Below are 27,914 nucleotides of genomic sequence, written 5' to 3'. Positions count from 1 at the left end.
GAGATGGTGTTGACCAAAAGGTGATAAGACAGGTTTTGTGGCGGGTGTTGGAGGTGATGAGACATGTTTTGAGGCGGGTGTTGGAGGTGATGAGACAGGTTTGGAGGCGGGTGTTGGAGGTGATGAGACAGGTTTGGAGGCGGGTGTTGGAGGTGATGAGACAGGTTTGGAGGCGGCTGTTGGAGGTGATGAGACATGTTTTGAGGCGGCTGTTGGAGGTGATGAGACAGGTTTGGAGGCGGCTGTTGGAGGTGATGAGACAGGTTTGGAGGCGGGTGTTGGAGGTGATGATCCAATTGATGATGGCTCTGTTGGTGGGCAGAAAACTGGGGGTGATGAGGCTGACTTACAGATGGTTGGTGAAAAGGAAGCTAGTGGAGTGATAGTAAAAAAACAGAAGTTTAAGATGTGTGCTAAGAAGAAATATCACTAGGCACCAAAAAGGAAGCTAAAGCCTTCAATCCATGTCAAGCCTCCTTATACCGAAGAAAAGGCGAAGAAGGAAAAGAAGAAGGAGAAGAAGAAGAAGGAGAAGGAGCAGGAGAAGAGTTCGGCTCCTATTTTGGTATCTGATGATGAGTATCGCTTGTATGCTGGTGTGTGATGTTAATGTATGAATCTGTGTTTAGGTACAACTGATACGATTAGGTACAACTATGTTTCTGGGTTTATGTATTTTGATTAGGTATGAATCTTTGAATCTGAATCTAATTATGTATGAATATTTTAATCTGAATCTTAATATTTTTATTTATGAATCTATGTATTGAAAAAAAAAATCTAAATTAATCAAAAAATCTGACAAATATGTGGGTTTGTAAGGGTTTTGGAAAAAAAAAAATTGTTAATACAGTTGTTATTTTGGCATATCTGGCGCCGTTATTCTGAAAAAATCTGGCGCCGTTATTCTGACAAATGGCATACCTGGCGCCGTTATTTTTTAAAAAAATTATTAAATAATAGCTCAAATTTGTTCATAGTTGTACAGTTGTACTCGGTTGCACATTTTTGCTTATAGTTGTACAATATAGAGATTTTAATAAATCTAGTTGTTATCAACTCTAATTTAATTTTTTTTGGTGGAACAGATTGTATTGCCTCATAAAAATGTCACTACTTTGTATATGTGCATTTATATTTATCAAAATACAAGTATTTCAAAAATTTATAAAATTTTAGTTCAAATCTACAAAGTAACCATGAAAGTATAAGGTTGTTAATGTATGAATGTTGGATTTTGAGTAAGAATTTCAGTATTTTTTAAAAATATGAAATTTTTACTCAAAACTTTGTTGTGTAGTTTCATTACCATCGTGTATGCCTTTTTTTAAGTTTTTTTTTAATTTGGTTTCAAATTTTTATATTATATAAAATTATGAAAATTGGCCAAGGCATTAGACCTTAGTTGTACATGTGGTACTTAGTTGTACCCAGACTGAAAATTTGCACAGATACGAAAAGGAAATTAACAATAGTTGTACCTGATAAAACTTAGTTGTACAACACAGAACATATAAGTTTTACAAACAAAACCAACACAAACAACATCGTTTCTTAAATTAACCTAATAAATAGCATTGAGAAATCAACCTTGGTCACCCGAATCGTCTCCGTCAACGTCACCATCATTGGTAAACCACTCGCCCAAACCGCTCGCTCCATGCGACCTCTTCTTACGTCCTCTATGCTCTCCAACGGAGGGGAATCTTGTTTCTTGTCTTCTTCCTTGTTTTACCTCGTAATCCGGAGGATATGCAAACAGTTGCATTATCTCCTCAGGAAGAACCCATTGACTATTATGGGGAACCGGATAAATTGTCCTCGTGTATGCCAAAACCCAAAGCTCGATCCAATAATACTTTGAGCACAAGTCATGTGCCCGGAGGTCAGGAGCTGCATCCTTGTTTGCTGTAAGTGTAGCCGCTATCGCATGCACACATGGATACTTGTCTATATCAAAACGCCTACAACTGCATGTTTTGCTTCTCAAATCAACCAAATAAATTTTCCCATCGCCTCCAATCACACTATAATCAAGATTGTAACCGTTTAGCTCTTGCACCACCAACTTTTTCGCTTTCTTAGTTGTAAGATGGAGTTCCTTCTCCACAAAAGGAACCAAATATTGACCACTTGGTAATAGTCCAGAAGCTTTTCTATGTTTGGCAAACCACTCCGCGATTTTTCCCACAATCGCATCAATCAATTGTAATAGTGAGTAGTTCCTTGCTCTCTCTAAAACACCATTAATAGATTCAACAGAATTGCTTGTGTCTATGTTGTATTTTTCTCCTCAAAAATAATATCTAGCCCATTTCGTCACATCCGCCCACTCATCTAGATACGTACGTGCCGAAGGATATGTAGACGAAAAAACTTCATAGAGCCTTAGGAACTCTGCCTCCGTATAAGCCCGAGCACATTCCCGAAACTTTTTTCCACATACTGCTTTGTTTACTCCAAAAACCTTCAATTTCACATTCTGAGACAAATGGAAGATACAATGCCCATGGTGGGACGACGGATATACCTCAGCTATTGCCTTGATGAGACTTTGGTTTCTATCCGAAACAAACACAATTTCAGGATCGTCCGGTATAACCGTTTTGAGCTTCTTGAGAAACCAAGTCCAACTATCATTTTTCTCGCCATCCACTACACCAAAAGCAATCGGATAATGGTGATGATCGGGATCTTGAGCCGTAGCAACAATTAGCACTCCACCATATGCAGTCTTAAGGTGGGTTCCATCCACGATGATCACTTTTCTCATGACTTGAAAGCCTTCAATGGAAGCTCCTAATGCAAAAAACAAGTACTTAAACTTTTGTTCCTCATCCACTTCTACATACGAAACTGTACCATGATTCATCTTCTCTAACATGTACATATACGAATGCACAAGCCTAAAACCATCCTCTGGGGTACCTCGAATATCATTTGCAGCTTCTTTTTTCCCTCTCCACGCGGTAGAGTATGACACTTGCACACCAAATCGTCCTTGGACCAAATCAATAAGATCTTTTGGAGGTGGTGTGGTAAGTTTACCAGGATAATCTTCAGCCAACAAAGAAGCAACCATAGTTGGTGTGCCTTTACTTCTACTTCGGCGCCCGGTACTTGTACTTGACCGAGAGCATGAATGAATATTTCTATGAGTTCGTATAGAAAAAGGCTTAGTCGTATCACGCCTCGCAGCTCGTATATACCAATCACACCCGTTATGTGCTTCCGAACATGCCACCACATATCTCAATGGATCCGACTTCTTTAAAACAAACTCAAAGACATTATTATGTCCAGCCTTTTCAACTAAACTTTGTATTGCTTCTTTGCTTCTAAATTCTTGGCCTACCGTAATATCAATCTCATCTTCCCATAAAATAGTTTCGGATGCATTCTCTTCTACATCTCTATCTTCATTCTCCACCACCGCCGGATATTGTTGTGATGGTTCTCCAACATACATAGCAAGGACACCACCACCACTATCATCCGCTCCACCAATTAGAGGAATATCTTCACTATTAGCAACATATCCTCTAACCAAATCCTCTCTTAAAAATTGATCAAACCCCTCATTTTCATCGATCCCCTGATTTTGTTCAACGTCATTGGTCACTTCGACATGCAATACACTTCTAAGCCCTTCTTCACTCACATCCTCATAATAACACACAACATCTTCATCATTACGAATATAATTTGGTCTTAGCTTACGTCCTTTGAATGTGAAGGGAAAGTAACTAACTCTCAGTTTTGTCGTAGCCTCATCTACCTTTTTCTTCCTGCAAATTTATTTTTGGAGATTAAAGATAAATTTATAAAAAATAGCGATCTGTAGGCCTTTTTTTTTCAGAAATCCCAAATAAAAACCTTATAGTTCATATCTCACAGTCTTGTGTCTTGATCCGACCACTTTTCATCTATATTCAAAAAATTTTAAATAAAAAATTCTTAAATTAAGGGTTGGGTTTGTTCTAACTCCTAAATATTTATAATTTGTGATTGAGTTTGGGATTTATGTACTTTTTAACATATAAAAATATTTATAATGAATTTGGTACCAAACGTAATGTAGAATACATCTTTTATACCTTAGGTAATTGAGAATATGTCTTTTACTTTTTTTTTTTTTTTTTTTGAATATCTGGAAGTTCAAGCCCGAAGGCCCTACATCTCCTGTAGGCAAGACTCACACAAGATTAAATTCATCTCCTTTGGAGAAGAGATCCCTCCCGTATGTTTTTACCTTACATTATAAATAGTACGTCTTTTAGATTAAATAATGTAGAGTATGTCTTCTACACATCTAATCTAGAATAAGTCTTCTACCTTATGTAATTTAGAATATATCTTCTACATAGTTTAGAATTTTACTTTTTTTGCATTGTGTAATACTGTAATCCATAACCCGTTTTACTTCTATTTGAATATATGTTTAGAATTCGTCTTCTGTATATGGTATCCAACTTAATAAATTTTACATGATCACAAAGCATATGAATTTGTACGTGGTGGTGTATGGGGATCGTTTTGCAATAGCGAGTAGAGATTTTATTGATTTAAGCGGGCACGAATGAATAAAGTATAAACGCTGTCTAAATCACACTTTCTTAACGTTGAATCCGTCCAAATAACAAAACATAACACCTTTTGTGTAGTAAAAATCAATTAGTTATTGTAATTGCTCCGAAACAAAGTTGTTTGAATTTAAACATAAGAGTTGGAATATATATTATACTCATCCCTTCTACTGTTTTGGTAAAGAGATTAGAGGTTTAACATAGTAAAGTTTATTTAAGCGAAGTTCTTAAAAGAAAAGAAACACGGCAAGGTTTTGAAGTATTACGCTTACAAAGAAAGTTTGGGACATTTATATTCATCAGCCATAAACCAGCAGTAGCATTTGAGTTTTGACTGTGGCTTCGGTAGATGTAGACATGATCTGATCTCTGGTTGTATGACAATCTATCTCAATGTGTTTCGTTCTTTCGTGAAACACAGGGTTTGTAGCAATGTAAATCGCTGACTTGTTATCACAGAAAACCTTAGCAGTCTTTGTGAAAGTAACACGAAAATCTTTCAGAAGCTGTTGAATCCATAGTATTTCTCTTGTAAGATCAGCAAGACTTTGATACTCTGCTTCTGTACTACTTCGACTTGCCACTTGTTGTTTCTTAGCTTTCCATGAGATAAGAGAAGTACCTAAGTATACACAAATACCAGAAACTGATCTTCTACTATCAAGGCATGTTCCCCAATCTGCATCCGCAAAGGCATTAATGCACAATTCAGTATCAGCAGAGTAAAAGAGACCCTGTTTAGGACTTCCTTTTAGATATCTGAGAATCCTGTGTGCTGCCTGAAGATGAACATCAGTCCGAGATTGAATGAACTGACTAAGCTTATGCACAGCATAAGTAATATCTGGCCTGGTAATTGTCAAATACAGTAGGCGTCCAATAAGTTCTCTAAATGGTGTTGCAGAAGGTAGAAGAGTACCAGTGTCCTTGCTCAAAGTAACATACAGATCCATAGGCACAGTACTAGGCTTGCATGCTAGTAAACCTGCATCTTCCAGTAAATCCAAAGTATACTTTCTCTGACAAACCGATATTCCTTTAGAAGTCCTTGCTATTTCCAAGCCTAAAAAGAATCTGAGAGGGCCGAGATCTTTGATCTTGAAAGCTTTAGCCAGAACTGCTTTCACAGCCTTTAAATCTTCTGCGTTGTTGCTAGCAATGGCTATGTCATCCACATAGACCAGTAAAGCTATAAAGCTTGTAGCAGTGACTTTTACAAACAAAGTCGTATCAGACTGAGATTGAATAAAACCATCACTGAGCAGAACAGATGTAAAAAACTGGTTCCATTGCCTAGAAGCTTGTTTCAAGCCATAAATCGATTTATGTAACCGGCATACAGGGTTAGGAGGCAAGGGTTCTGATGTACCTGGAGTATAGCCTTGTGGGAGGCTCATATATATTTCTTCATCCAGAGTACTATGCAAAAAAAGCATTAGATACATCCATTTGAGTCAGTTCCCAACCTTCTTTAGCTGCCAAACCTAACATCAACTTGACACTTGTGAGCTTAGCAACAGGTGAAAATGTTTCATTAAAGTCCACCCCTTCTTGCTGAGTAAAACCCTTTGCAACTAACCGAGCCTTGTAACCTGGCTCTGCTACCATATTAGTAATGGGCCTAACTCAACACCCAAAAGCTAGCTCAAGGGAGGAGGTTTGCCTCATACTATATATATTGCCCAAGGATTTTATTTCTTTCCGATATGGGACTCTAACACACCCCCCTCACGCTCAGGACTGGACATCTGAAGCATGAAGTCTGTGGGACTGGACATCCACGGATGGTAGCCCACTTTCGAGAAAGTTGAACCTGGCTCTGATACCATATCAGGATTCTTCCACCATTGTTAACAAACCCAGAAGAAGAGCTAAAAGACCGTTAGAAGAAGAAGAGAGAGAAGAAAGAATATGACATTTCTCATTAAATGTTTAATGTGTACAAAGTATAGTATTTATAGTCCTAAGACTTTAGCTAAAATACACATTTTATCTAAGTGTAAAATACTCTTCATAGATACTTTTCATTGCGGCAAGACTCTTTACACAATGCATTACCGTTTTTTTTTTAAAACAGTTCCCAGGTGCGGCTACGTGCTTGGTACCTTCTGACAATAAGCATTAGACTGTTGAGCATGTCCTTTTGGCATTCCTGGTGACTCACACAATAAATAGAAAAGTAGTCAGTTATGGTTTGGGTTTGGACTGTTTTTAAAGTTATGATTTGGGTTTGCGCTTGCATTTACAAGTGTTTTTGTTTTACATATTTTAAATATGAAAAATTCGAATGTTTTTTTTTTAGAATATATTACTTTTTCGTGTTTATTTATCATTTAAAAAATTGTTTAAGATGCTTATATAAGATTGTTAAATTATTTAAACAAATACACCATAAACACACAACTTATAAATACAAACTCACAACTTATAGATTCATATTATAATGTAATTACCTCCCCAAATCAACATGAAAATTATTAAAAGACCAACGATTCCGACACCATTTGCATTCCTGGCCATTTTTCATTATCTTTCTGCTTACATTAGTTAGATGAAATAGTTTATGTTTATAATCATCTGATTGCTCTAATATAAAGAATTTTGGTTTCTTTTTAAGAAAACAAATATTAGGTGATCCATAGATAATGCCTATTTAAAATGAGGGGAGAATGAATAGGAGAGATAAATATAACATAAATAATAATTCATTTTATTAATTGTTTGATAGGGAAGAAAATTAAAAAAAAAAACCAAAATAGAAAAGGATAAACTTAATTATGGTACACTGATACCCTGGCAAGCGCATACATGGTAACACATGTGAGATTGGACATATCTTCAAAATAACGGCATTATACCTTTCCGTCGAGTCAAATCGAGTCGTAGGGTCAAATCGGCTATAGTACCTATCTGTTAGGTCATCGACGTTTATACCGATCGTAGGGTCAAAGTTATTACAATACCTAACCGTTAGGCCGTCGACGTTTATACCCCGGTCTTGGGTCATCATCATGTTTATAGTTAATGGAGAGCCACATAGAGAATACATCATCGTAGTTTTCTATTTCCAACAATTTTCAATTACAAGTCTTGGCCGGACATCTTCGTATCAAGCTGTATTGTTTGGCCATGTCATCTTTGTAGTGGTGATGACATCAACGTCGTCATGTTCTTTTTTTTTATAGTACGATAGAAAGAATTATAGTAGATTCTCATAAGAATAAAGATACAAGACACATTCTCTTATATAAAAATATGGAATAAAACTAAGTTTTCTAAGTTAAAATAAACTAAATATAAATAATATATTTAGAGATAATGCTAAATATCATAAACTCGGATATACGAATCCACCATATTTCCATAATCATATTTCGATTTTGGTTCGTAATCTCCATCGATTTTGGTTTGTGCACTTCCATCATAATAACCAAAATAAGGATGCTGGTTCAGTGCATTACCAACTGCAGACTGAGTATTATTCAAAGTATTAAACACCACATTGTCATTCTTAGACATTGGTTTGATATTCTTCTGACGTTCATCCTGAGTTACCATATTAAAAACTTCTTCAATAGTCGGAATAGGATTCAACATGCGGATATGCCTGCGAGTAGCTTCATTGGACTCATTTAGATCTATTAAGAACTTTGTTACTCTGCTTCTCTAATGCAATTTTTCCCAAAGAGCAGCAGCATTACACTCACACTTTCCACAAGTGCATAAGGGAAGTTCCACATAGTTTCGATACTCTTCCCATAAGGTAACCAACTCAGTATAATATGCACTGACATCTATAAAGATCCCTGTTGAATAACACTCAAACATTGCTCAATCTCATATACTCGAGGAGCATCATCCTGTTTGAATCGTGACATCAAATTTTTCCAAATTCCTTCAGCCGTAGATATGAATAATAAGCTTTGACCAATCTTTTTCGAAACAGAGTTCATAAGCCAAGTCGCTACCATATCATTGCAACGAACCATGATCCAAAATCTCTATCATTCTCAGATGGTTTAAGAATTGTACCGTCTATAAATCCAAGTTTATTGCGCACATTGAGCGCCATGCGTACTGATCGTCGCCAAGAATGAAAATCTGCACCTGTTGCGAGGCGATCTGACACCAAAACCAAACCCGCATGATCGGAGTTATGAAGATAATATGGATTATCATATTGATCCATCGTCTGACGTGAAGATTCACCAGAATTCATCACAAAAACTTTGAAACATATCGAGATTTGATCAAGATGAGATCGATCGAGAGAAACGAAGTTGATTCGAGTAGCGGAAGAATGAATTCCAAGAAAAGTGATCAAGATTGATGCGAGAAATGTGAAGAAATGTGAAGAACAACGAGTCGATGTTCGATGAGCTCGTTGAGTTGAAAAATTAATGAATCGATGAATAAAATGATGAAGGATGATGAAGATGATGATGAATTGAAGATCGATGAATAAATTTTGCGAAGAAGACACTACAAGAAATGTGAACAACCATAGCACTTAAATATAGCGTTTTTTAATTTTCTGCTATAAATGAGGTACACACTACTTTTTTATAGCGTTTAGTGTTATAATATGTTATAAGCGGGAATAAATTTTTAGTTGCCCGCTTGTTTTAATTTTTGTGTTGGCAAAAAGCCAAAACACTTAGAAAAAAACAAAAAACTTTCCCCAGCTTTCTTTATTTCTCTCTAGTGCCGAAGCTTTCTTCTCGATCGTGCCCAAGCTTTCTTTCTCTTTGCCGTCCGTCGCCGTCGTTATTCCGCCGCCGTCGTCGTTATTCCGATCCACTTTCATAGGTTTGTATCGATTTGTGTTCTTCAATCTCGACTCCCCTCTTCCATGTCTCTTCTTCAATCTTGACTCCCCTCTTCCATTTATCTCTTCTTCAATGTCGATTTAGGGTTATTTTTGGTTAATTTGGGTTTCACATATACTAATCCTCTCCAAAACTTCTCTGATTTTTGCAGATTTTTGGGTCAGATTTGGCTAAAAGTATTACTTAGGGATTTTTAATTTTTTTGGTTCACGTTTTCTAATTCGACTTGTTTCCATGAGTAATTGATTCTACAAATCCTTTGTCCAAGAAGACTTGAGCTTAATCGTAAGATTGTGAATCCTTTCTCTCCTTGTTGTTCTATTTTTGTTCGGCCATGTTTGTTAAGGAGATTGAATATGTTAGTAACTTGAATGTCTGATCAATTGAATTTTTATTGTTTATAACTGGTCGAGGAGCTGTGTTGTGTTTGGTAATATGGAGAAGTCATGGGTTTGCCACACAATCACTCTAAGCCATATGTTAGGTCGAAGGGAAAGAAGTGTGGAGGTCGAAACTAACACAATCAAGATTTGTCTAGGGTTTTATTTTAGGGATACGACAATCGTGAATTCTCAAAGAACAACAGAAACGATTGATACCAAAGATGGTGTTCTTGATATTATTAATGAAAAGACGATTTTGATCGTACAAGAGTTTGATCGTAAAAGAAAAAAGTGTTTGTGCTGTGAGAGCTTTGCGTAGTGTAATTTCTAGAGCGATATTCCTTGCCCTCCTGTGAGAGCCTTGAGTCTCTTTATATAGGGGTGATAAACCGCCTCTCCAGCGATATTCTCGGAAGATTTCCATTTATCTTGAAGTCGGTGTAGAATATCGCGGATCAGGATAATTTCCTTATTCTTCGGAGTTTTTGGAAGATTTCCTGATTTAAGTTGATCCTTCGTGATTCTCCTTTATCATTTCCGGGTTTATCGGAAATGACCCTTCGGAAATGATGCCTTGTTTGGAAATGATACTTTGAAGATGAATATTTATCAAGTCTTTGCCTCGGGTGATGATGAAGACTTCGCCTCGGGTCACTCTGAAGACTTTGCCTCGGGTGACACTAAAGACTTCGCCTCGGGTGACTTTGCAGACTTCGCCTCGGGAACAATACACATTTCACCTCGGGTAGCACTGAGACTTTGCCTCGGGTAGCACTGAGCCTCGGGTAGCACTGAGACTTTGCCTCGGGGTAACTGCAGTATAAGGCTCGGCAGTGTACCCCGAGCTGACTGTGTACCCCGAGCTGACTGGCAGACTGACTGGCAGGGTACCCGAGCTGACTGGCAGACTGACTGGCAGGGTACCCGAGCTGACTGGCAGACTGACTGACTGTGTACCCCGAGCTGACTGGCAGACTGACTGGCAGGGTACCCGAGCTGACTGGCAGACTGACTGGCAGGGTACCCGAGCTGACTGGCAGACTGACTGGCAGGGTACCCGAGCTGACTGGTAGATTGACTGGCAGGGTACCCGAGCTGACTGGCAGATTGACTGGCAGGGTACCCGAGCTGACTAGCAGGATAACCCGAGCTGACTAGCAGGATAACCCGAAGTGTTGAAGTTTGGCTCGGTCTCAAAGGATGGGTGAAATCCGACCCCAACAGTTAGCCCCCCAGCTCGTTGACTTGGGAGCAAGTGTGACGAGCTTCATGAATGAGTCGACCGAGCTGTTAACTTCTGCTTCGAGTCGCCAGTGAACCTAAGGCGGCACTCTTAGAACCGTCCTTTTTCTTCTTTTTTGGTTGTAGTGTAAGATTGTGCATGGATGACTTTGTCGTTGTATTTTTTGCAAAGTAAATACAAACGCTATTTTCAAAGATCCTTGTCTTCGAAGAGAATACAATGATTTTGAATAGTTTCCGTATCGAAACATCTTTTTGTCCTAAGTAAAAAAGAATTATGTAGCCGGAGCGAAAGATAGATACCAGTGTTAAGATAAACTGGGTTTTAGTAGCCGGAGCGAAAGATAGGTACCAGTGTTAAGATAAACTGGGTTTTAGCAGCCGGAGCGAAAGATGGGTACCAGTGTTAAGATAAACTGGGTTTTAGCAGAAAGATTTGAACGTTCACGGTCGCGACCCGATTCGATTCAATCGATAACCAGTGCTTAGAAGCGAACTGGGGCACCAGTGTTAAGATTTTACTGGGGTTTCTGAAGACAATTTTATCTTTGGTCGGATATCTTCGACCAGATTGTCTCGAATGCTTATATAGCGCGCTGTAACCGTGGAGGTGTAGATGAATTTAGTTCGCAGGCGTGGCCATCGCCCAAACGAACCGAACGGAGTTTAGACCGTGTTGATTTCCCGAGGCGAGTTTCGGGGTAAAGACCGAGGTGGATTTGATCGGATAAAAACCCGAAGTGTATACTTAGAAATATAGTTTGATAAAATTTGAATAGGAGTATAGGAAACATATAATTGATAAAATTTGAGTGGGAGTATGGATATTCGGACCCCACTCTCCCCCCCCTTTTTGATAAGGGGAGGTAGCTGAACTCGTCCGAGGACGAGCTGCCTACGTACCCTTTTCGGGGATCAAGCCACCCCGTAGTTCAAGCTTATGCGTACCTTAGGTTTTTAGTGGTAGTATTTCCTGAGGTGTTTCCACAACTGAGATAGTATCGGCCTCCTCGGGACCGGTTGTGACGGCAATGGGGCTAGGATTCGTCATCTCCACCTCATGCTCATCAGTCGCTTTGGGAGGAGCAAGAGTTCCGAGAACGGCCTCCAAAGCTTTCTTCTCTACGGCCGCCTTCTTTTCCGCGAGGTACTTATCCTTGCTTCGGCCAATCTTCGCCTTTTTATGATTGACCTCGACTTTAGATTTGGCGAAGAGGTTTCGAAGTTTATGTGCTGCCATGAAGCACATCCTGGAATTCTTTTGGCTTCCCCATATCGTTTTCACACCGTTAGGCGTCGGGAATTTCAAGCAGAGATGGTATGTCGAGGAGACAGCTCGCATTAGGTTTAACCATGGGGTGCCCATAATGGCGTTGTAGATGGTCGGCTGATCTGTGACAGAGAAATTGACTATCTTTGTTACCCCGCCGGCTCGGACTGGTAGTTGGATGGTTCCAAGCATCATCAAAGTTTCCCCTGAAAATCCGAGGACAGGCCTCGGGATCGGAATCACCTGTGACATGTCGATGTCCATTTGTCGGAGCGTTTCGCGAAAGATTACGTCGATAGTGCTGCCGGTGTCAATTAATACTCGGTAAATATCATGGTCTCCTATCGCTAATGTGACGACGATTGGATCGTTATGAGGCATGTCGAGCCTGTTTGTCTCGCTTTCTTCAAATGTGATCACGTCGTTAGGTCGATCGAAGCGTCTTGTCCAGTTGCTAGGCGTCTCGGCTCGGCGTTGATAAGCTTTGATTGCCGCTACGGTGTCAGGACAGTATGGCGATCCACCCATTATGGTAAGGACCTTCTGCCGCGTACCATCTCGGTCTTCGTCTTCCGACCCCCGGGTTCTTTTCTGAGACTCCTGGTTCCTTGGTTCGGGGTCTCTTCCCGGGTTGGTCTGCTCGGGCTCTGGCTCTGGCTCGAGATCCTTAAGAGTGACGTTCGTCCCGAGCTCTCCGGCTAGAAATTTGGCCGCTAATATTGCTCCGAGGCTCCTGCATCTGGAAGTGTGATGCCCGATGGTCTTGTGATACTCGCAGTATTCTTTTTCGTCACCTGGGGGTTGACATCTTGCCCAAGTGAATGAATCTCTTCCTCGCCCACGGCCTACGTCGACTTGGTAGTTGTGGGCTCCTGAGAAAACGTTCCCTTCGTGGTGCGTGTACGTTTCACTCTGATCCGGCTTCTTCTGGCTTAGCGGTCCTGTTTGGGCTTTCTCGGTTTTCTCAGCTCGGGGCGCCTGTTTTGTTGGCTCATGCCTCTTTGCTAGCAGCGCCATCTCTTCTTCGTGGGCGACGAAATCCGAGGCTCGATGCAGCGCGTCGCGAATTGTTGTCGGTTTAGACAGGTTCAACTCTTTCCTGAATTCTGACTTGTACCAGAGAGCTTTCTTCAAAGCCGAAAGAGCGGCTACATCTGTAATTCCTTCGACCTTGGCTAGCGTCGATTTGAAGGTTGTGAGGAAATCTCTCAATGGTTCGGTGGGCTGTTGAGATAGGGACCACAGATCCGCGTCGGAGGTTCCGGGGTCGATGAGGACGGAGTATTGTTTGAGGAATAGTGTCGACAGCTCGTCGAAACTGTCAATCGAGTTTCGTTCCAATCTAGAAAACCACTCTAATGCGGGTCCTTTGAGGTGTTCCACGAACAGCAAGCATAGACCTGCATCCTTCTCCCCGGGCATAAACCTGGCTCGGGCTACGGATATCACGAAAGATTTAATGTGACACTTCGGGTCGGTTGATCCGTTGTAGGAGTCGATTTTGAACTTCCCCAGATTGGACATCGTCGTTTCGGAAATTCTTTTGGTGAAGGGCGTATTCCGAGACTCTTCTAAAATTCGGTCGATGTTTGGTGCAGAGGATGAAACGCTATGTATCTGGGTTATGACGAGCTTCATATCAGCTTCCGCCTTGGCTAGGGAGGCTCGGATCTTGCTGAGCTCGTCCTCCCTTTCGGATTCTTCGGCCCATCTTATGTTCTCCTCAGTTTCTTCATCGTCAGTGAGATCTGTTCGCTCGGCGGAGTTAGCTCCGGCTCGGGTACGCTCATCTTGCAGATCATCTGGCTCGTCCGTCAAGTCCACTGCGTCTGGCTCGGTGGGATCATCTTGGTTCTCGCGCCTGGCAGGGTCGGCTCGGGTTGCGACTCTGGTGTTGTCGGTTGGCGTCGCGAACGTGAGTCTTGTTGGGTTGATGCCAGGGAAGTCCCTCCGAGCTCGTGGCGGCCGAGTCTGGAAACGCGTGGTTTTTTGTTGCCCACGTGTTGCGATTTTGTCGACTTGCTGCGCCAACGTTTTGTTAGCTTTCTCTTGATCGTCAGCTTTCTTCTGGAATTTAACCATCATATCCTTTAGTTCGGCTAGGGCTGCTAAGATTGTCGGATCGGCTTGAGGATTTTGAGGGTTTAGAGCATTGGGATTCCCTCCTCCGGCTGGCGGTATCTGACGATAGTCTTCGTTCACCATCCTCTCTGGTATTCGAGTCTTGCGTTCTTAGGGTAAGAGAATTCTAAAGTATCCCCACAGACGGCGCCAAACTGTGGAGGTCGAAACTAACACAATCAAGATTTGTCTAGGGTTTTATTTTAGGGATACGACAATCGTGAATTCTCAAAGAACAACAGAAACGATTGATACCAAAGATGGTGTTCTTGATATTATTAATGAAAAGACGATTTTGATCGTACAAGAGTTTGATCGTAAAAGAAAAAAGTGTTTGTGCTGTGAGAGCTTTGCGTAGTGTAATTTCTAGAGCGATATTCCTTGCCCTCCTGTGAGAGCCTTGAGTCTCTTTATATAGGGGTGATAAACCGCCTCTCCAGCGATATTCTCGGAAGATTTCCATTTATCTTGAAGTCGGTGTAGAATATCGCGGATCAGGATAATTTCCTTATTCTTCGGAGTTTTTGGAAGATTTCCTGATTTAAGTTGATCCTTCGTGATTCTCCTTTATCATTTCCGGGTTTATCGGAAATGACCCTTCGGAAATGATGCCTTGTTTGGAAATGATACTTTGAAGATGAATATTTATCAAGTCTTTGCCTCGGGTGATGATGAAGACTTCGCCTCGGGTCACTCTGAAGACTTTGCCTCGGGTGACACTAAAGACTTCGCCTCGGGTGACTTTGCAGACTTCGCCTCGGGAACAATACACATTTCACCTCGGGTAGCACTGAGACTTTGCCTCGGGTAGCACTGAGCCTCGGGTAGCACTGAGACTTTGCCTCGGGGTAACTGCAGTATAAGGCTCGGCAGTGTACCCCGAGCTGACTGTGTACCCCGAGCTGACTGGCAGACTGACTGGCAGGGTACCCGAGCTGACTGGCAGACTGACTGGCAGGGTACCCGAGCTGACTGGCAGACTGACTGACTGTGTACCCCGAGCTGACTGGCAGACTGACTGGCAGGGTACCCGAGCTGACTGGCAGACTGACTGGCAGGGTACCCGAGCTGACTGGCAGACTGACTGGCAGGGTACCCGAGCTGACTGGCAGACTGATTGGCAGGGTACCCGAGCTGACTGGCAGACTGACTGGCAGGGTACCCGAGCTGACTGGCAGACTGACTGGCAGGGTACCCGAGCTGACTGGCAGACTGACTGGCAGGGTACCCGAGCTGACTGGCAGACTGACTGGCAGGGTACCCGAGCTGACTGGCAGACTGACTGGCAGGGTACCCGAGCTGACTGGTAGATTGACTGGCAGGGTACCCGAGCTGACTGGCAGATTGACTGGCAGGGTACCCGAGCTGACTAGCAGGATAACCCGAGCTGACTAGCAGGATAACCCGAAGTGTTGAAGTTTGGCTCGGTCTCAAAGGATGGGTGAAATCCGACCCCAACAAGAAGTTTGAGAAAGCTAAAGGAAGGTGAAAGAGTCGTGGATTCAACGTCTAATAAGAACTTGTCTTCTTTCGTTTTTCTTGGTTTAAGAATCAAAGTTTTGGTAGGGAACACTGGTTCCTCTTTACCCTTTGCTCTCCCTAATCACAATTGTAACATCTCAAGTATTATTAGTCCCAAAAAAAGACACTTGGTTCTGCGTCACACAAGAAGACTTCCTTTGTTGTTAAGGCTGCTTCAACTCCACCTGTCAAGGTACATGACATTCTCTAGTCTCTCATATATACCTCTCTCTGTGCATTGTAATAGTTAACCAGATCCTGATTTTGTGTGTTTTGGTTTTTCAGCAAGGAGCAAACAGACCATTGTGGTTTGCATCCTCTCAGAGTCTCACTTACTTAGATGGCAAGTAATCTTTAAAACAAGTTTTGGATCTTTGATTGCTTTACGAACTTAATGATGTTCAATAGTGGAGATGTTGTGATTCTTGCAGCTTACCTGGAGGCTATGGATTCGACCCACTTGGTCTTTCAGACCCAGAAGGTACTGGAGGATTCATGTTCCTTGTTCATGAACAAGGAAGATACTCTCAATTCAGTGAGGATTTTCTTCTAAGCAATCCATGTGATGGAGGAGACAGCTCCTTGCTTACTCTTTCTGGGGACGCTTCTTCTGATCTTGACCTTGGATGTCCTAATGACAACTTCTCCTTAACAGAGTAATTGGAACTGCAGTTTTTGTCTGATGAGCTTGAGTTAGGCATCACAGACCGTGCTGAAACCCCAGACTTGATGTAAGTTAACTTGGAGAGACACATGGATTGCTGTTACCCTTGAGACTGTTCAGAGTGAGTTTCTCTCCTTAACTTGCTAGCTTTTTTGTTCTGATTGCAGGAGATCTACCAAGTGAATCATGGCCAAAACTGTGTTCCTGCATCAATGTCTGTTACTGTAGAGCCTTCTCCAGGATCAGCAGTTAACCACATACCAGGAATGAGATGGAGTCCTGAGCTCCATGAGCTTTTTCTAGAGGCCGTGAACAAGCTTGAAGGGCCTGAAAGTGAGTTAGCTTTTATGTTATTCCAGCAACCAATCTATTATTCGAAAGAGTTCTTCTGACCAATGATATTATCTCATCATTGTCTTTTTTTAATCAATGCTAGATTGCTGGTTGATTCCATGGATGTGTAATGAGTTAGTAGTCAAATTTTTATCGGATATAGCTGAGCTCTGATGTAGTTAAGGACGGCTCTTGAGGTTTTGCAGGGTAAACTCAATTTGACAGAGAGGGAAATGTTGGAGAAATCATCTCAGTTAGCTATTGAGAGAAATAAAAGAAAAGAACTCTATAATGCTTACAAGAAGCTGACGTCCAAATATAAGTTTGTCTGCAAAAGATTTGGTCCTACTGCCGACAGCTTCCTTGAGGATGATGGTCACTGGACCAAGAGTGAAGAATGTTGTCAAGTTGAGCAGAGTATCTGCTTACTGAATTCAGAACCTCCTATTGATGATATGATAGAGGATCATGACACCACTTTCGTTTTATATATCTCTGTTACATGTATACTCTTATCATTTGTAAATAAAATATTTCCAACAATATTCTTTTGTTCTCCATTTTCTTTGAGATTGATTATTTATATGAGATTGATTATTTTAAGGCATCTACTTTAGGTTTCAAGTTAAATGATTTTAAAGATTTTTTTAAGATTTTTTAAATGATTTTCGAATTTTGTAAAAAAAAAGTTAAAAAAAAAAATAACCAAATATCTCAAAAAGACATAAATATTTAATTATAATATTAATAATTACATAAATAATAACAAAGTTATAATTTTAAAGAGTTTAGGGTATAGAGTTTAGGGTTTAGGGTTTAGGATATAGGGTTTAGGGTATGAAATGTATGGTTTAGGTTTTTGGATTATATTTGTTTGAAATAGTAATAATATTAATTATAACAAATAATAATATATATAAAATTCATTTTTAAAAATAGTTTAGGGTTTAGGGTTTAGGGTTTAGGGTTTAGGGTTTAGGGTTTAGGGTTTAGTGTTTTAAATAGTAGCTAATATTAATGATATAAAGTAGTATACTATTATAACATAAATGAATTCTTTCATTTTATTAATTATAACATCATTAATGTGTTTCAACAATATGATTTACACAATAAGAAGATTAGTGTACATGTATTCTAAGGCAATCATATGTGTTCCCTTCAAATTTCTAAAAACGTTGCAAAATATTTTTTTTAAATTGCGAAAAAATTATATAATCATGTAAATAACTCATAAACATATTAATTCATCAATATATAATTTTTTAAAATTATATAAATAGTAAAAACACATTTTTATGCCTATAAACAAAATAAGCCAATCATAATGTTTCACTCGGATTGCTGATGTGGCGAGATCTCAGCCATTCATCGGATCTAATACTTGATCAATTTACTCAATCCAATCATAATGTTTCACTCGGATACATGACGTGGCGACATCTCAGCCTTTCAAAGGCTTTGGCGGCTGCATGTTTAAGGTAATCTCATCCGTTCATCGCCCAACAAAGGCTTTGGCGAGATTCTCTTCAACCCTTTCTTCCTTTCCTCGACATCGACTGAGAACAAAATTCACAACAAAATTAATTCAGATTAGGTCTTCGTCTTTGGCGACGGCTACTACGACGCCAGCAACAAGCAGTTTCTCTCCGGGAACCATGTCGACGCCAATTCTCCACCGATGGCCACATCATTCCTGACTATCTCGGTACATTTCATATATACTGATCTCTTGAAATCGGTGCTAATTCGTGAAACAAAATGAATGAATTTGTGTTGTCTCTGTTTTGCGCAGCTGAATTGATGGGTATCCCAAGAATCCCACCGATTCTACGAAGCTCGGCAGAGGATCTCTCTCACGGAGCTAGCTTCGCTATGGCCGACGCCACCGTCCTCGGCTCTCCTCTCAAAACGGTCAGCTTTTAGTTTTCTCTGTTAGATCTCGCCTTTAAGTAAAGTTTCTGTATGGACCATTTGAATTTGCGTTAGTGATATCTGGAGATTTCTTTTGTTTAAGTAAGATTAGTTTACATATGAACACAGATGACTCTGTCTCAACAAGTGATCAAATTCTTCCAAAACAAGAACAAATGGACTGATAAAGCTTTGTCAGAAGCTATCTACTTGACCCATATTGGCTCTGATGATTATTGGGTTTTATAGTTTTGGTTGATTGGTTTCTAGAGCTTGTGCTTTTGCTTCTCTTGTTGCTGTATCTTCTGTTACAATTTCTCTTTCGTTTTTCATATTGAATCTTCTTGTTGCTGCATCTTCTGTTAGTGTGTAAGCTGTTGTTCTTCTCTTTGTTTGGTTTATAGTTAGTTTTCGTTTTGGTTTCTTTTATTGACTCTAAGACTGAATTTGGTTCCTTTAAACAACCTGACAGAGTCAAAATGAATGGTTGCTGATAGCAGATGTTACTCAATTGTGTTGGCTACTCTCCTAAGATCAGCCACAGAGAGCTGGTAGAAATGGCAGAGCACCGGAAGGAATTGGAGAAGATGGCAAAACCCGTTCTTGATACTCTAAGAAGCTACCAGGACTTGCCTCCGGTAATCTTCTTACTTTGTTTTCATTAAATCGAAAAACCTGATAACATCTCTGGTTCTCCAAGTCTTAATTAAACTGTGATTGTTCAGCATTATCAGTCTCCACTTTATTATTGGTTATTGCTAGTGTCGCTTCACAGTGTATATATATATCATTTCCTTCAGTCTCTTTTTTTAATTTGACTTATTTGTTTATGATTTAATTGGTTTTGTCTTTACAGTTTCATGTTAATGACCAAGCTGCAATTGAGATGGTTAAAGGTCGACGAAGCAATATTCAGAAGAAATTGTAGTTTTTAATTTTTGTTTTTGTTTTACGCCAAATTAGTGTGTAAACTTTTTTTATATAAGAGTTTTTGTATATTATTTTATGTAATAATGATAATAAATATTGTATTTTATTTTTGATATGTTATTTTAATCCAAAAATTCCAGTAAATGTGATTTAAATATAATTAAAATAATTAACAAAAATACAAATATTATAAAAAATAAAAATTACTGAAATAATTAATCAAATATAAATATTGCAGAAAAAACAAATTATAAAAATAGATACAATCCAATCATAACGATTATTATACGTTATTATAAATATTAATAATAGCAGCGTCATAAACGCTATCGTTGTATACTTAACTATTGCACAACGCAAAACCGCTATCAAAAGTGTCCGAGTTTCTATAACGGGCGATGTCAGAGCGCTTAAGGAAACGCTATGGTAGATGAATAATTGCGTTTTTCGGCCGCTATTAATACCCACATTTCCTGTAGTGAGAAGAAGATGGAGATTTCTGTTTTCCGTTAATCACCTTTCCGGAAAAATAGGAATGAGAAAATGCTTTTGCTCTGATACCATGTTAACACTTAGAATTAAGTGTGAAATTTCTCATTAAACATAAAGTGATCATACAACAGAGTATATATAGTATTAAGCTAAAGGAGACTTAATACTAAGTATATATTAATATGTTAATAAGATGCAAAACACCTTTTTATTATAGTGAATTATTCAATTCATTAAAAAAACAAAACAGAAAATACAGTTATCGATATTAAGAAGCATGCAAGTTGATGAGATTCCCCTTAGTATCAATATATTGACGCGAGGTTTGGAAGGATTAGGCTTAAGGACAAAATTTAGCATCCTTAAGCCAGCAGTGGCATGTGAGTTTTGACTGTGGCTTCGGTAGATGTAGACATGCGCCATGCAGAAATTTTTCATTGACGCAAGACTCTTTACATAATGCGTTACCATTTTTTTTAAAGCAGTTCCCAGGTGCCGCTAATACGCTGGGTATCTTCCGACAATAAGGATCATAATGTTTAGCATTTCCTTTTGGCATTCCTAATGACTCACAAAATAAATAAAAAAGTAATCGTTATGATTTGGGTTTGGATTGTTTTAAAAGTTAAATTTTGCATTTACGCTTTCATTTACAAGTGTTTTGTTTTACATATTTGAATATGAAAAATTTGAATGCTTTTTTTGTAGAATATATTACTCTTCCGTGGGGAGTACAATTTATAAATTTTGTAATAAATAAAATTTAACCCGTACTGTAGTACGGGTGATGATCTAGTTATGAATACAAACACACAACAATAGAGAGTTTGGTTAGATTCATATTATAATGTAAATTACCTCCCCAAATCAACATGAAAATTATTAAAAGACCAACGATTCCAACACCATTTGCAATCCTGGCCATTTTTCTTTATCTTTCTGCTTCTTTTATTTAGATGAAATAGTTTATGTGTATAAATCACCTCAGTGTTCTATATAAAGAATTTTGGTTTCTTTTTTTAAGATAAAAATACTAGGTGATCCATAGATAGTGCCTATGGAACACTTAAAATGGGTGAGAAATAATAGGAGAGATAAGTAGAAGATAAATAAAATTTCATTTTAATAATTGTTTAATAGGGAAGGAAAAAAAAACTTAATTATGGTACACTGAAAACACTAGAGAAACTAGGAACAAATAAAACATGACAATTTAAACTAAAACTTCAACACCAAAAATTCCCATATTCGACAATAGTTTAAATGATGGAAAATGAACGGTTTTATGGACTTCATCAACGAGTCTCGATCCTCCAGCAGTTGATGTGCTATAGATTTGGGGACCTTTATTAGGATTTAAATTGACAACTAGTTCCACATATGCAATGTTTGCCGTGGGAGAAATTAATCTCACATGTATGTAGTTTTTAGTTTCATTTATGTCCCGTTGAAAATTTAACTTTGTCCTAACGACGCATGCTTGTAGTAAAAGTCAAGCAGTGTTGAAAAAGAATAAATTATTGTCCAGAGAATATATAATTCTAAGAAGAATCCAGTTGTTCAAACAAGAAAGAACGAAACTGATTAAGAAGACAAAGAGAAAAAAAAGAAAAAGATGAGGATCGTATTATTTTTATTCGTCTTATTTCACAAAGGTTTCTCCGTGTATAATTCAAGAATCTCATCGTCAGCTGCCTTCGATATATCTATCCAAAACAAGATCTCGTCCCCAAAGAGTATTCTTGAGCTTGGTTTTTTCAAACCGGCCCCAAGTTCCAGTGTTGGTGACCGATGGTACCTTGGCATGTGGTACCGAAAGCTGCCTAATGAAGTTGTTTGGGTTGCCAACAGAGACAATCCACTCTCCAAGCCTATCGGAACACTCAAAATCTTCAGTAACAACCTCCATCTCTTTGATCATACTAGTAACTCTGTTTGGTCAACCAATGTGACTGGCCAAAGTCTGAAGTCGGACCTGACCGCCGAGCTTCTTGACAATGGCAACTTGGTATTGCGATACTCCAGTAACAACGAGACAAGTGGATTTTTATGGCAAAGCTTCGACTTTCCGACGGATACATTACTCCCTGATATGAAACTGGGTTGGGATAAGAAGTCGGGTCTAAATAGGATACTAAAATCATGGAAAAGCATTAATGATCCTTCAACTGGCGATTACACTTACAAAGTAGAAATCCGTGAGCCTCCTGAGAGCTACATACGGGAAAAGGGTGAGCCATCACTCCGAATTGGTCCGTGGAATAGTGTAAGTGACATTAACGTGATTGGAAAATTGACGCACGGAACCGAAAACATTACTATGAAGAGTGAGGAAATCAGCTATTCATTTAGCGTAACTAACGGTAACGTTTTCTCAATACTGAGGATGGACCATTCCGGAATATTGAACCGGTCCACATGGATCCCAACTTCAGGGGAATTGAAGTGGATAGGGTATTTATTACCAGAAAAATATGATATGTGCCATGTGTACAACATGTGTGGTCCTAATGGTCTCTGTGACATAAACACATCACCAATTTGTAACTGCATCAAAGGGTTTCAGGGGAGACATCAAGAAGCATGGGAGCTAGGAGATAAAAAAGAAGGGTGTGTGCGGAAGACACAGTCGAAGTGCAATGGTGATCAATTCTTGAAGTTGCAGACCATGAAGCTGCCAGATACAGTAGTGTCAATTGTAGACATGAAACTTGGGTTGAAGGAATGCAAGAAGAAGTGCTTAGCGACTTGCAACTGTACAGCATACGCGAACGCAAATATGGAAAATGGTGGATCAGGTTGTGTTATTTGGGTAGGAGAGCTACTCGATCTCCGGAAATACAAGAATGCTGGTCAAGATCTTTATGTTAGACTTAGGATGGAAGCCATTGATATCGGTTAGTTTCTCCCTCCAAAAACTACATACAAATCTAACTAATTTTATAAAAATCAAAAATATTAAAATAGGTTATATATTTTTCAGAAAAATTATCATTGCAAAATGATTTCTTAAAAGAATTTTACAATGTTAATATTAATCACCTCATTTTAAAAAAAAAACTTATTACTTTGGTTTGCGACAAGACTTCGGCCATTGCTCTGTTTTTGTTTAAATCTATTCGATTAAGCCTTAAACCGAGGATGCATAACACATGTTTTTTAGTGACTATAGTTTTACATCTATTAGAAAACTTACATGTCATCATAATAGCTTCTAGTAATAATATATCACGATTCCTTAATCAAACCAAACAGTTTGGTTTTGACTTTTGAACGATATACAATAACTCTGCTGGTTTACTTTAACAAAAAGAAAAATGGATATGGGATGTTGATAAAACAACTCATATTAGATATTAAAAAGATTTACGTTAATAATAAGGGATCGGAAGTTATTGTTATATATTCCACACAAACACACAACAACAACAAAAAAAAAAAAAAACTGTTTCCATTGAAATATAGAAAAAATATTAGGCACATGCATGAGTTATAATTAATTTTGAGTGAGGATATATTAACAAATTAGCACATAAAACAAAAGATTTTTTTAATATTAAAAAATGATGTATTGTTCAAAAATGAATAATAATAAATAGATATACACTTACGTAACATAACAGTATATTGTGGCAAATAAAATACATGGGATGCCGGATGTGGTTAGAAAATACCGAAACACTCATATACGATTACGTGATGACATAAAAAATATATATATTCATCATGTAACATAAATAACGTGATAAATTTTGTGACATTTTTACTTGTTTTTCAGGGGACGAAGGAAAAAATAAAAATAAAAAAAATAATACAAAAATAATATTTATTATTGTCGGAGTTGTCATTTTGCTTCTTCTAAGTTTTATTATAATGGTCTGCGTTTGGAAAAGAAAAAAGAGACCGCCAACAAAAGCAATTACCGCACCTATTGGTACATTTGTGATTATCTTTTTTTTTTCTCTTCATATTTGTGTCAGAATGGAAATTGTTTTTTTTTCACTTGAGTAAGTAATTTTTTACTTCTAATGACTATATCAGGAGAATTACATTGTGAGGAAATGACACTTGAAACAGTTGTAGTGGCGACCCAAGGTTTTTCGGATTCAAATAAAATCGGTCAAGGTGGTTTTGGTATTGTTTACAAGGTAGATTAACATATATATACACATAAGATATCTACTAGTTCAGTAAATTCCGTGTAATTTATATAATATACATATAACAGGGAAGGTTACTTGGCGGACAAGAAATCGCTGTGAAAAGATTGTTGAAGATGTCAACTCAAGGTATCGATGAATTTAAGAATGAGTTGAGTCTGAACGCCAGTGTCCAACACGTCAACCTCGTCCAGCTCCTGGGATACTGTTTTGAGGGTGGTGAGATGATTTTAATATATGAGTACTTGGAAAACTCTAGCCTCGATAAGTTTATATTCGGTTAGTGCCTCACAGTTTAAGAAGTTGTATTTTTTAAGGTTAAAAGTTATTGAAAAGAAACTAATGTGAGTTTGGTTTTCTTAGACAAAAGCCAAAGCTCTAAGCTAACCTGGGAGAAGAGGGTCCAAATTATTAATGGAATCTCTCGGGGACTTTTATATCTTCACCAAGATTCGCGGCGTCCGATGGTCCACAGGGACCTAAAACCGAGCAACATATTACTTGATCAAGATATGATTCCGAAGATATCAGATTTTGGGATGAGTAAACTCTTCGACAAGCGTACGACAGCAGCTAACACAACAAAGATCGTTGGAACTTTGTAAGCAAACAAATTATCAGCATCATCTTTACATTTGGAAATAAAGCAAACACTTTACAAAAACTCACAATTGTGTTTCTTGTTTCTTGACAAAGCGGTTATATGTCTCCCGAATACGCGGAGGACGGAACTTATTCAACAAAGTCAGATGTTTTCAGCTTTGGAGTCGTGCTTCTTGAGATTATATTTGGAGTAAAAAACAGAGACTTTTATATATACTCGGAGAACGAAGAAAGTCTTCTTACATATGTAAGTTTAATAATCATCCAAAGCATTTTCGTCTTCTTTTTCTTTGTTGTGATTGATAAACGCTTAAAGCTTTTTTTATGGTGAACAGATATGGAGGAATTGGAAGGAAGGAAAAGGGCTCGACAGCATAGATCAAGTTATCCTTGATTCATCAACATTTCAACCACACCAAGTTAAAAGATGCATACAGATTGGTCTCTTGTGTGTTCAAGAACGTGCAGAGGATAGACCCACGATGTTATTAGTGTCTGTCATGTTCGCAAGCGACACAATGGAGATCGATCCGCCTGGACCGCCTGGTTATTTAGTCCGTAGAAGTCATCTTGAGACTGGTTCCTCGTCACGAAAGAAGCTAAACGAAGAATCTTGGACTGTGGCCGAAGTAACCTACTCGGCCATTGAACCTCGGTAATCAAACGACGTGTTTCGCAAGGAATTTATTTATGGGAGAAGGATTCTAAAAGTTCATTTCCAGCCGGTGTGGGAAGTATCTTGGAACTTGATAAAAAGAAAACATAGCAAAGTACTTAAATTTATAATGTTTTCTAATGTTTTAGTCTGTTTTACTATAAAGATCAATAGCATGTAAATCAATAGCAGAAAATACAGAAACCTTCTCACGTTACAAACTACAAAGTAAAATTATGAAGTACTTGCCGAATTATCTTGATCTCTAATTTACAAGTTTTTATTTATAGGAATTAATGTCAATAGTAATTGAATAGTTAGTGCCTCACATTTCGTTTCATATTTTTAGACAATAATGTATATAGCTCTCAGACTGTCGCAGTTCACTTCATATTTTTATTGCACAAAACCACTTCTTTTAGCAATCTTTTCATCCTTGATGCATGCTCTCTGTAAGAGTCAAATACTTTGCTTTTGTTGTGCATAAGGCGACAACATGTTGTAATCATAATCTCCAATTTTCAGACACTCTAAAACGTAACGTTTTGCAGACTTAATTTCTTTCTCAAATTTTAGATACAAAGAATTAATCATTTAAAAACGGTAAGACCTGAAAATACTATATCCCATATGTTACAAGAAAAGAAACCAGTTTTTCAGACGATTTTTGAACGCGCAATTTTCTATGTAATTAACGATTTATGGTGGACATTTATCTACATTGTGCTTTTGATTAGTAGTTTAACTTGCAAGAGAGGAGACCACAACATAAAACTCTATCTCATAGTTACAATGTTAGATCATTAAAGACTACATTGTACATACAAACAAGTCTTATATAAATCAATTTACAATAGAATTTTGTTGGTAGGGTTTAGCTGATTTTTGTTTATAGCTATATATGGTTTAAGATATACAAAAGTGGTGATGGATTTGACCAGTCGTCCTAGACCTTAAAAGGACCGAACCGGTCTAAATATATGTCCATGGGTGCATGTATAAACACCTATATGCGTAACATTTGGAATTATGAGATATCTGTATTTTTTGTTGTCATCTGAATGTTATTGATAAAACCTTGAAAGATACAACTACATTTTGTAATAATTGTTCACTATTTTATGTAACAAATTATTTTTGGAAGTCAAAACTTTTACCCAAATTTTTTGCCACCCGGGCAAAGTCTTTGATATTAATTCAAAGTAAAGTTTAAAAGCCAATGTGGGACTAATTGATTTTGACTTTGATGGTTGTGATGGTGGGATTTGGAGAACGTTCGAGTTCCACGTGATTTAGCTCCCAAAGAATCATAGTAGACCCTCACAAGAATAAAATATACAAGGTACTTATATAGACTTGAAATAAATTTAAGTTTTTTAAATTAAAATAAACTTAAATATAAATAATATATTTAGAGATAATGTTAAATAGCCTAAACTCGGATATGCAAATCCACCATATTTCCATAATCATATTTCGATTTTGGTTCGTAATCTCTATCGATCTCGATTCTGTTTGGATCGATTTCATTGATCTCCCGATAGAGATATGTACAACGGTATGGACAAGAAAAATTTCAAAATCAAATATTTGAATTTGGCTTACTAGATTATGTCTCGTGTTGATGACTATTTACAATCACACTTATGTGCCGAATATGCTCTGCTTTTGTGCTTTTACTAGCGTGGTTTAGATGACGTGGCATTTTCAGGTTGGCCATCATTTCATTTGTTCATAAACCAATAACGATCGGTGTTATGCAAAACCAGAAAATACGGTTTAGGATCCGGTTTAAGCAGAAAGAAAACCTATTGAAAGTGCTTGGTATTACTTTAGTTGCCGTAACTGTAATAAAAAGGTCACTCACATTCATTCTGGAGTGAATACTGCTTCCATGAAGAAACAAAAGCCAAAGTTTTGGTGTGATGTCTGCAGGAATGCTGTCACTAATGTTGTAGCAAAGTGAGTCTTCTTTTCTTAATCTGATAATAATGCATATTTATAAGTTTGTGTTTTTCCTTTGAAATAATTACTAATATGACTTCTCTTATTGAAGGTACATGCTATATGTTAAGGTGATGGATAACACTGGTGAAACAAAATGTCTTTTGTTTGACAGTATATGCTCAGAAATTGTTGGTGAAACTGCTGCATCATTGCTAGGTGGATCATTCAATGAGGTAACATTCTATTATGCTAAACCATATATGT

The 27,914-nt window shown here is 38.2% G+C and overlaps 3 protein-coding genes and 4 long non-coding RNA genes across 10 annotated transcripts; 6 read left to right on the top strand and 1 right to left on the bottom strand.

Moving 5' to 3' along the window:
• The first annotated feature begins 9 nt into the window (after nt 1-9).
• LOC110226294 lies at nt 10-779 on the top strand. The gene is made up of 2 exons (XR_002330369.1): nt 10-251; nt 285-779. It is a non-coding gene; the product is annotated as an uncharacterized LOC110226294 (long non-coding RNA).
• Nucleotides 780-9,118: 8,339 nt separating this feature from the next.
• Nucleotides 9,119-9,893, top strand: LOC110226290. Its single transcript, XR_002330363.1, has 2 exons — nt 9,119-9,395; nt 9,567-9,893. It is a non-coding gene; the product is annotated as an uncharacterized LOC110226290 (long non-coding RNA).
• A 6,003-nt stretch (nt 9,894-15,896) lies between these two features.
• Nucleotides 15,897-16,449, top strand: LOC110226284. The gene is made up of 3 exons (XR_002330353.1): nt 15,897-16,145; nt 16,238-16,299; nt 16,384-16,449. It is a non-coding gene; the product is annotated as an uncharacterized LOC110226284 (long non-coding RNA).
• A 17-nt stretch (nt 16,450-16,466) lies between these two features.
• On the top strand, nt 16,467-17,557 carry LOC9306860. Of its 2 annotated transcripts, XR_002330357.1 has the most exons (3): nt 16,467-16,683; nt 16,784-16,949; nt 17,053-17,557. It is a non-coding gene; the product is annotated as an uncharacterized LOC9306860 (long non-coding RNA). The 2 variants fall into 2 exon arrangements; XR_002330356.1 differs by having other exon boundaries at nt 16,784-17,557.
• Nucleotides 17,558-18,232: 675 nt separating this feature from the next.
• LOC9304801 (AUGMIN subunit 1) lies at nt 18,233-19,937 on the top strand. Of its 3 annotated transcripts, none has more exons than XR_002330332.1 (4): nt 18,233-18,657; nt 18,745-18,863; nt 19,336-19,501; nt 19,720-19,937. XR_002330332.1 is itself a non-coding variant. In XM_021017342.1 (4 exons), exons 2-4 carry the CDS (start codon nt 18,753-18,755, stop codon nt 19,789-19,791), a joined length of 321 nt encoding a protein of 106 aa, XP_020873001.1. In that variant the 5' UTR covers nt 18,237-18,657; nt 18,745-18,752; the 3' UTR covers nt 19,792-19,937. The 3 variants fall into 3 exon arrangements, 1 of the variants encoding a protein (XP_020873001.1); XR_002330333.1 differs by having other exon boundaries at nt 18,993-19,501; XM_021017342.1 differs by having other exon boundaries at nt 18,237-18,657; nt 19,364-19,501.
• Nucleotides 19,938-20,474: 537 nt separating this feature from the next.
• On the bottom strand, nt 20,475-21,273 carry LOC9306859 (putative defensin-like protein 40). Its single transcript, XM_002868682.2, has 2 exons — nt 21,144-21,273; nt 20,475-20,846 (listed from the first exon to the last, which is right to left on the bottom strand). Exons 1-2 carry the CDS (start codon nt 21,208-21,210, stop codon nt 20,626-20,628), a joined length of 288 nt encoding a protein of 95 aa, XP_002868728.1. The 5' UTR covers nt 21,211-21,273; the 3' UTR covers nt 20,475-20,625.
• A 620-nt stretch (nt 21,274-21,893) lies between these two features.
• LOC9306858 (receptor-like serine/threonine-protein kinase SD1-8) lies at nt 21,894-25,920 on the top strand. Its single transcript, XM_021018527.1, has 6 exons — nt 21,894-23,182; nt 24,294-24,433; nt 24,514-24,724; nt 24,809-25,046; nt 25,142-25,295; nt 25,384-25,920. Exons 1-6 carry the CDS (start codon nt 21,901-21,903, stop codon nt 25,705-25,707), a joined length of 2,349 nt encoding a protein of 782 aa, XP_020874186.1. The 5' UTR covers nt 21,894-21,900; the 3' UTR covers nt 25,708-25,920.
• Nucleotides 25,921-27,914: the final 1,994 nt, after the last annotated feature.

The sequence above is a fragment of the Arabidopsis lyrata genome, assembly GCF_000004255.2.
Source record: "Arabidopsis lyrata subsp. lyrata unplaced genomic scaffold ARALYscaffold_7, whole genome shotgun sequence".
Lineage (NCBI taxonomy): Eukaryota > Viridiplantae > Streptophyta > Magnoliopsida > Brassicales > Brassicaceae > Arabidopsis > Arabidopsis lyrata.
This window is presented reverse-complemented; position numbering and strand designations above follow the sequence as displayed.

What these genes read in the sequence shown, in the direction of transcription:
- LOC9304801 (XM_021017342.1), top strand. Translation starts at nt 18,753, where the DNA reads ATGGGTATCCCAAGAATCCCACCGATTCTACGAAGCTCGGCAGAGGAT. An exon ending in TCGGCTCTCCTCTCAAAACG is followed by an intron (nt 18,864 to 19,363) that starts GTCAGCTTTTAG and finishes TGCTGATAGCAG; the next exon opens with ATGTTACTCAATTGTGTTGG. An exon ending in GCTACCAGGACTTGCCTCCG is followed by an intron (nt 19,502 to 19,719) that starts GTAATCTTCTTA and finishes TTGTCTTTACAG; the next exon opens with TTTCATGTTAATGACCAAGC.
- LOC9306859 (XM_002868682.2), bottom strand. Translation starts at nt 21,210, where the DNA reads ATGGCCAGGATTGCAAATGGTGTTGGAATCGTTGGTCTTTTAATAATT. An exon ending in TTTCATGTTGATTTGGGGAG is followed by an intron (nt 20,847 to 21,143) that starts GTAATTTACATT and finishes GTGAGTCATTAG; the next exon opens with GAATGCCAAAAGGAAATGCT.
- LOC9306858 (XM_021018527.1), top strand. Translation starts at nt 21,901, where the DNA reads ATGAGGATCGTATTATTTTTATTCGTCTTATTTCACAAAGGTTTCTCC. An exon ending in CCTCGATAAGTTTATATTCG is followed by an intron (nt 24,725 to 24,808) that starts GTTAGTGCCTCA and finishes TGGTTTTCTTAG; the next exon opens with ACAAAAGCCAAAGCTCTAAG. An exon ending in AAGAAAGTCTTCTTACATAT is followed by an intron (nt 25,296 to 25,383) that starts GTAAGTTTAATA and finishes TATGGTGAACAG; the next exon opens with ATATGGAGGAATTGGAAGGA.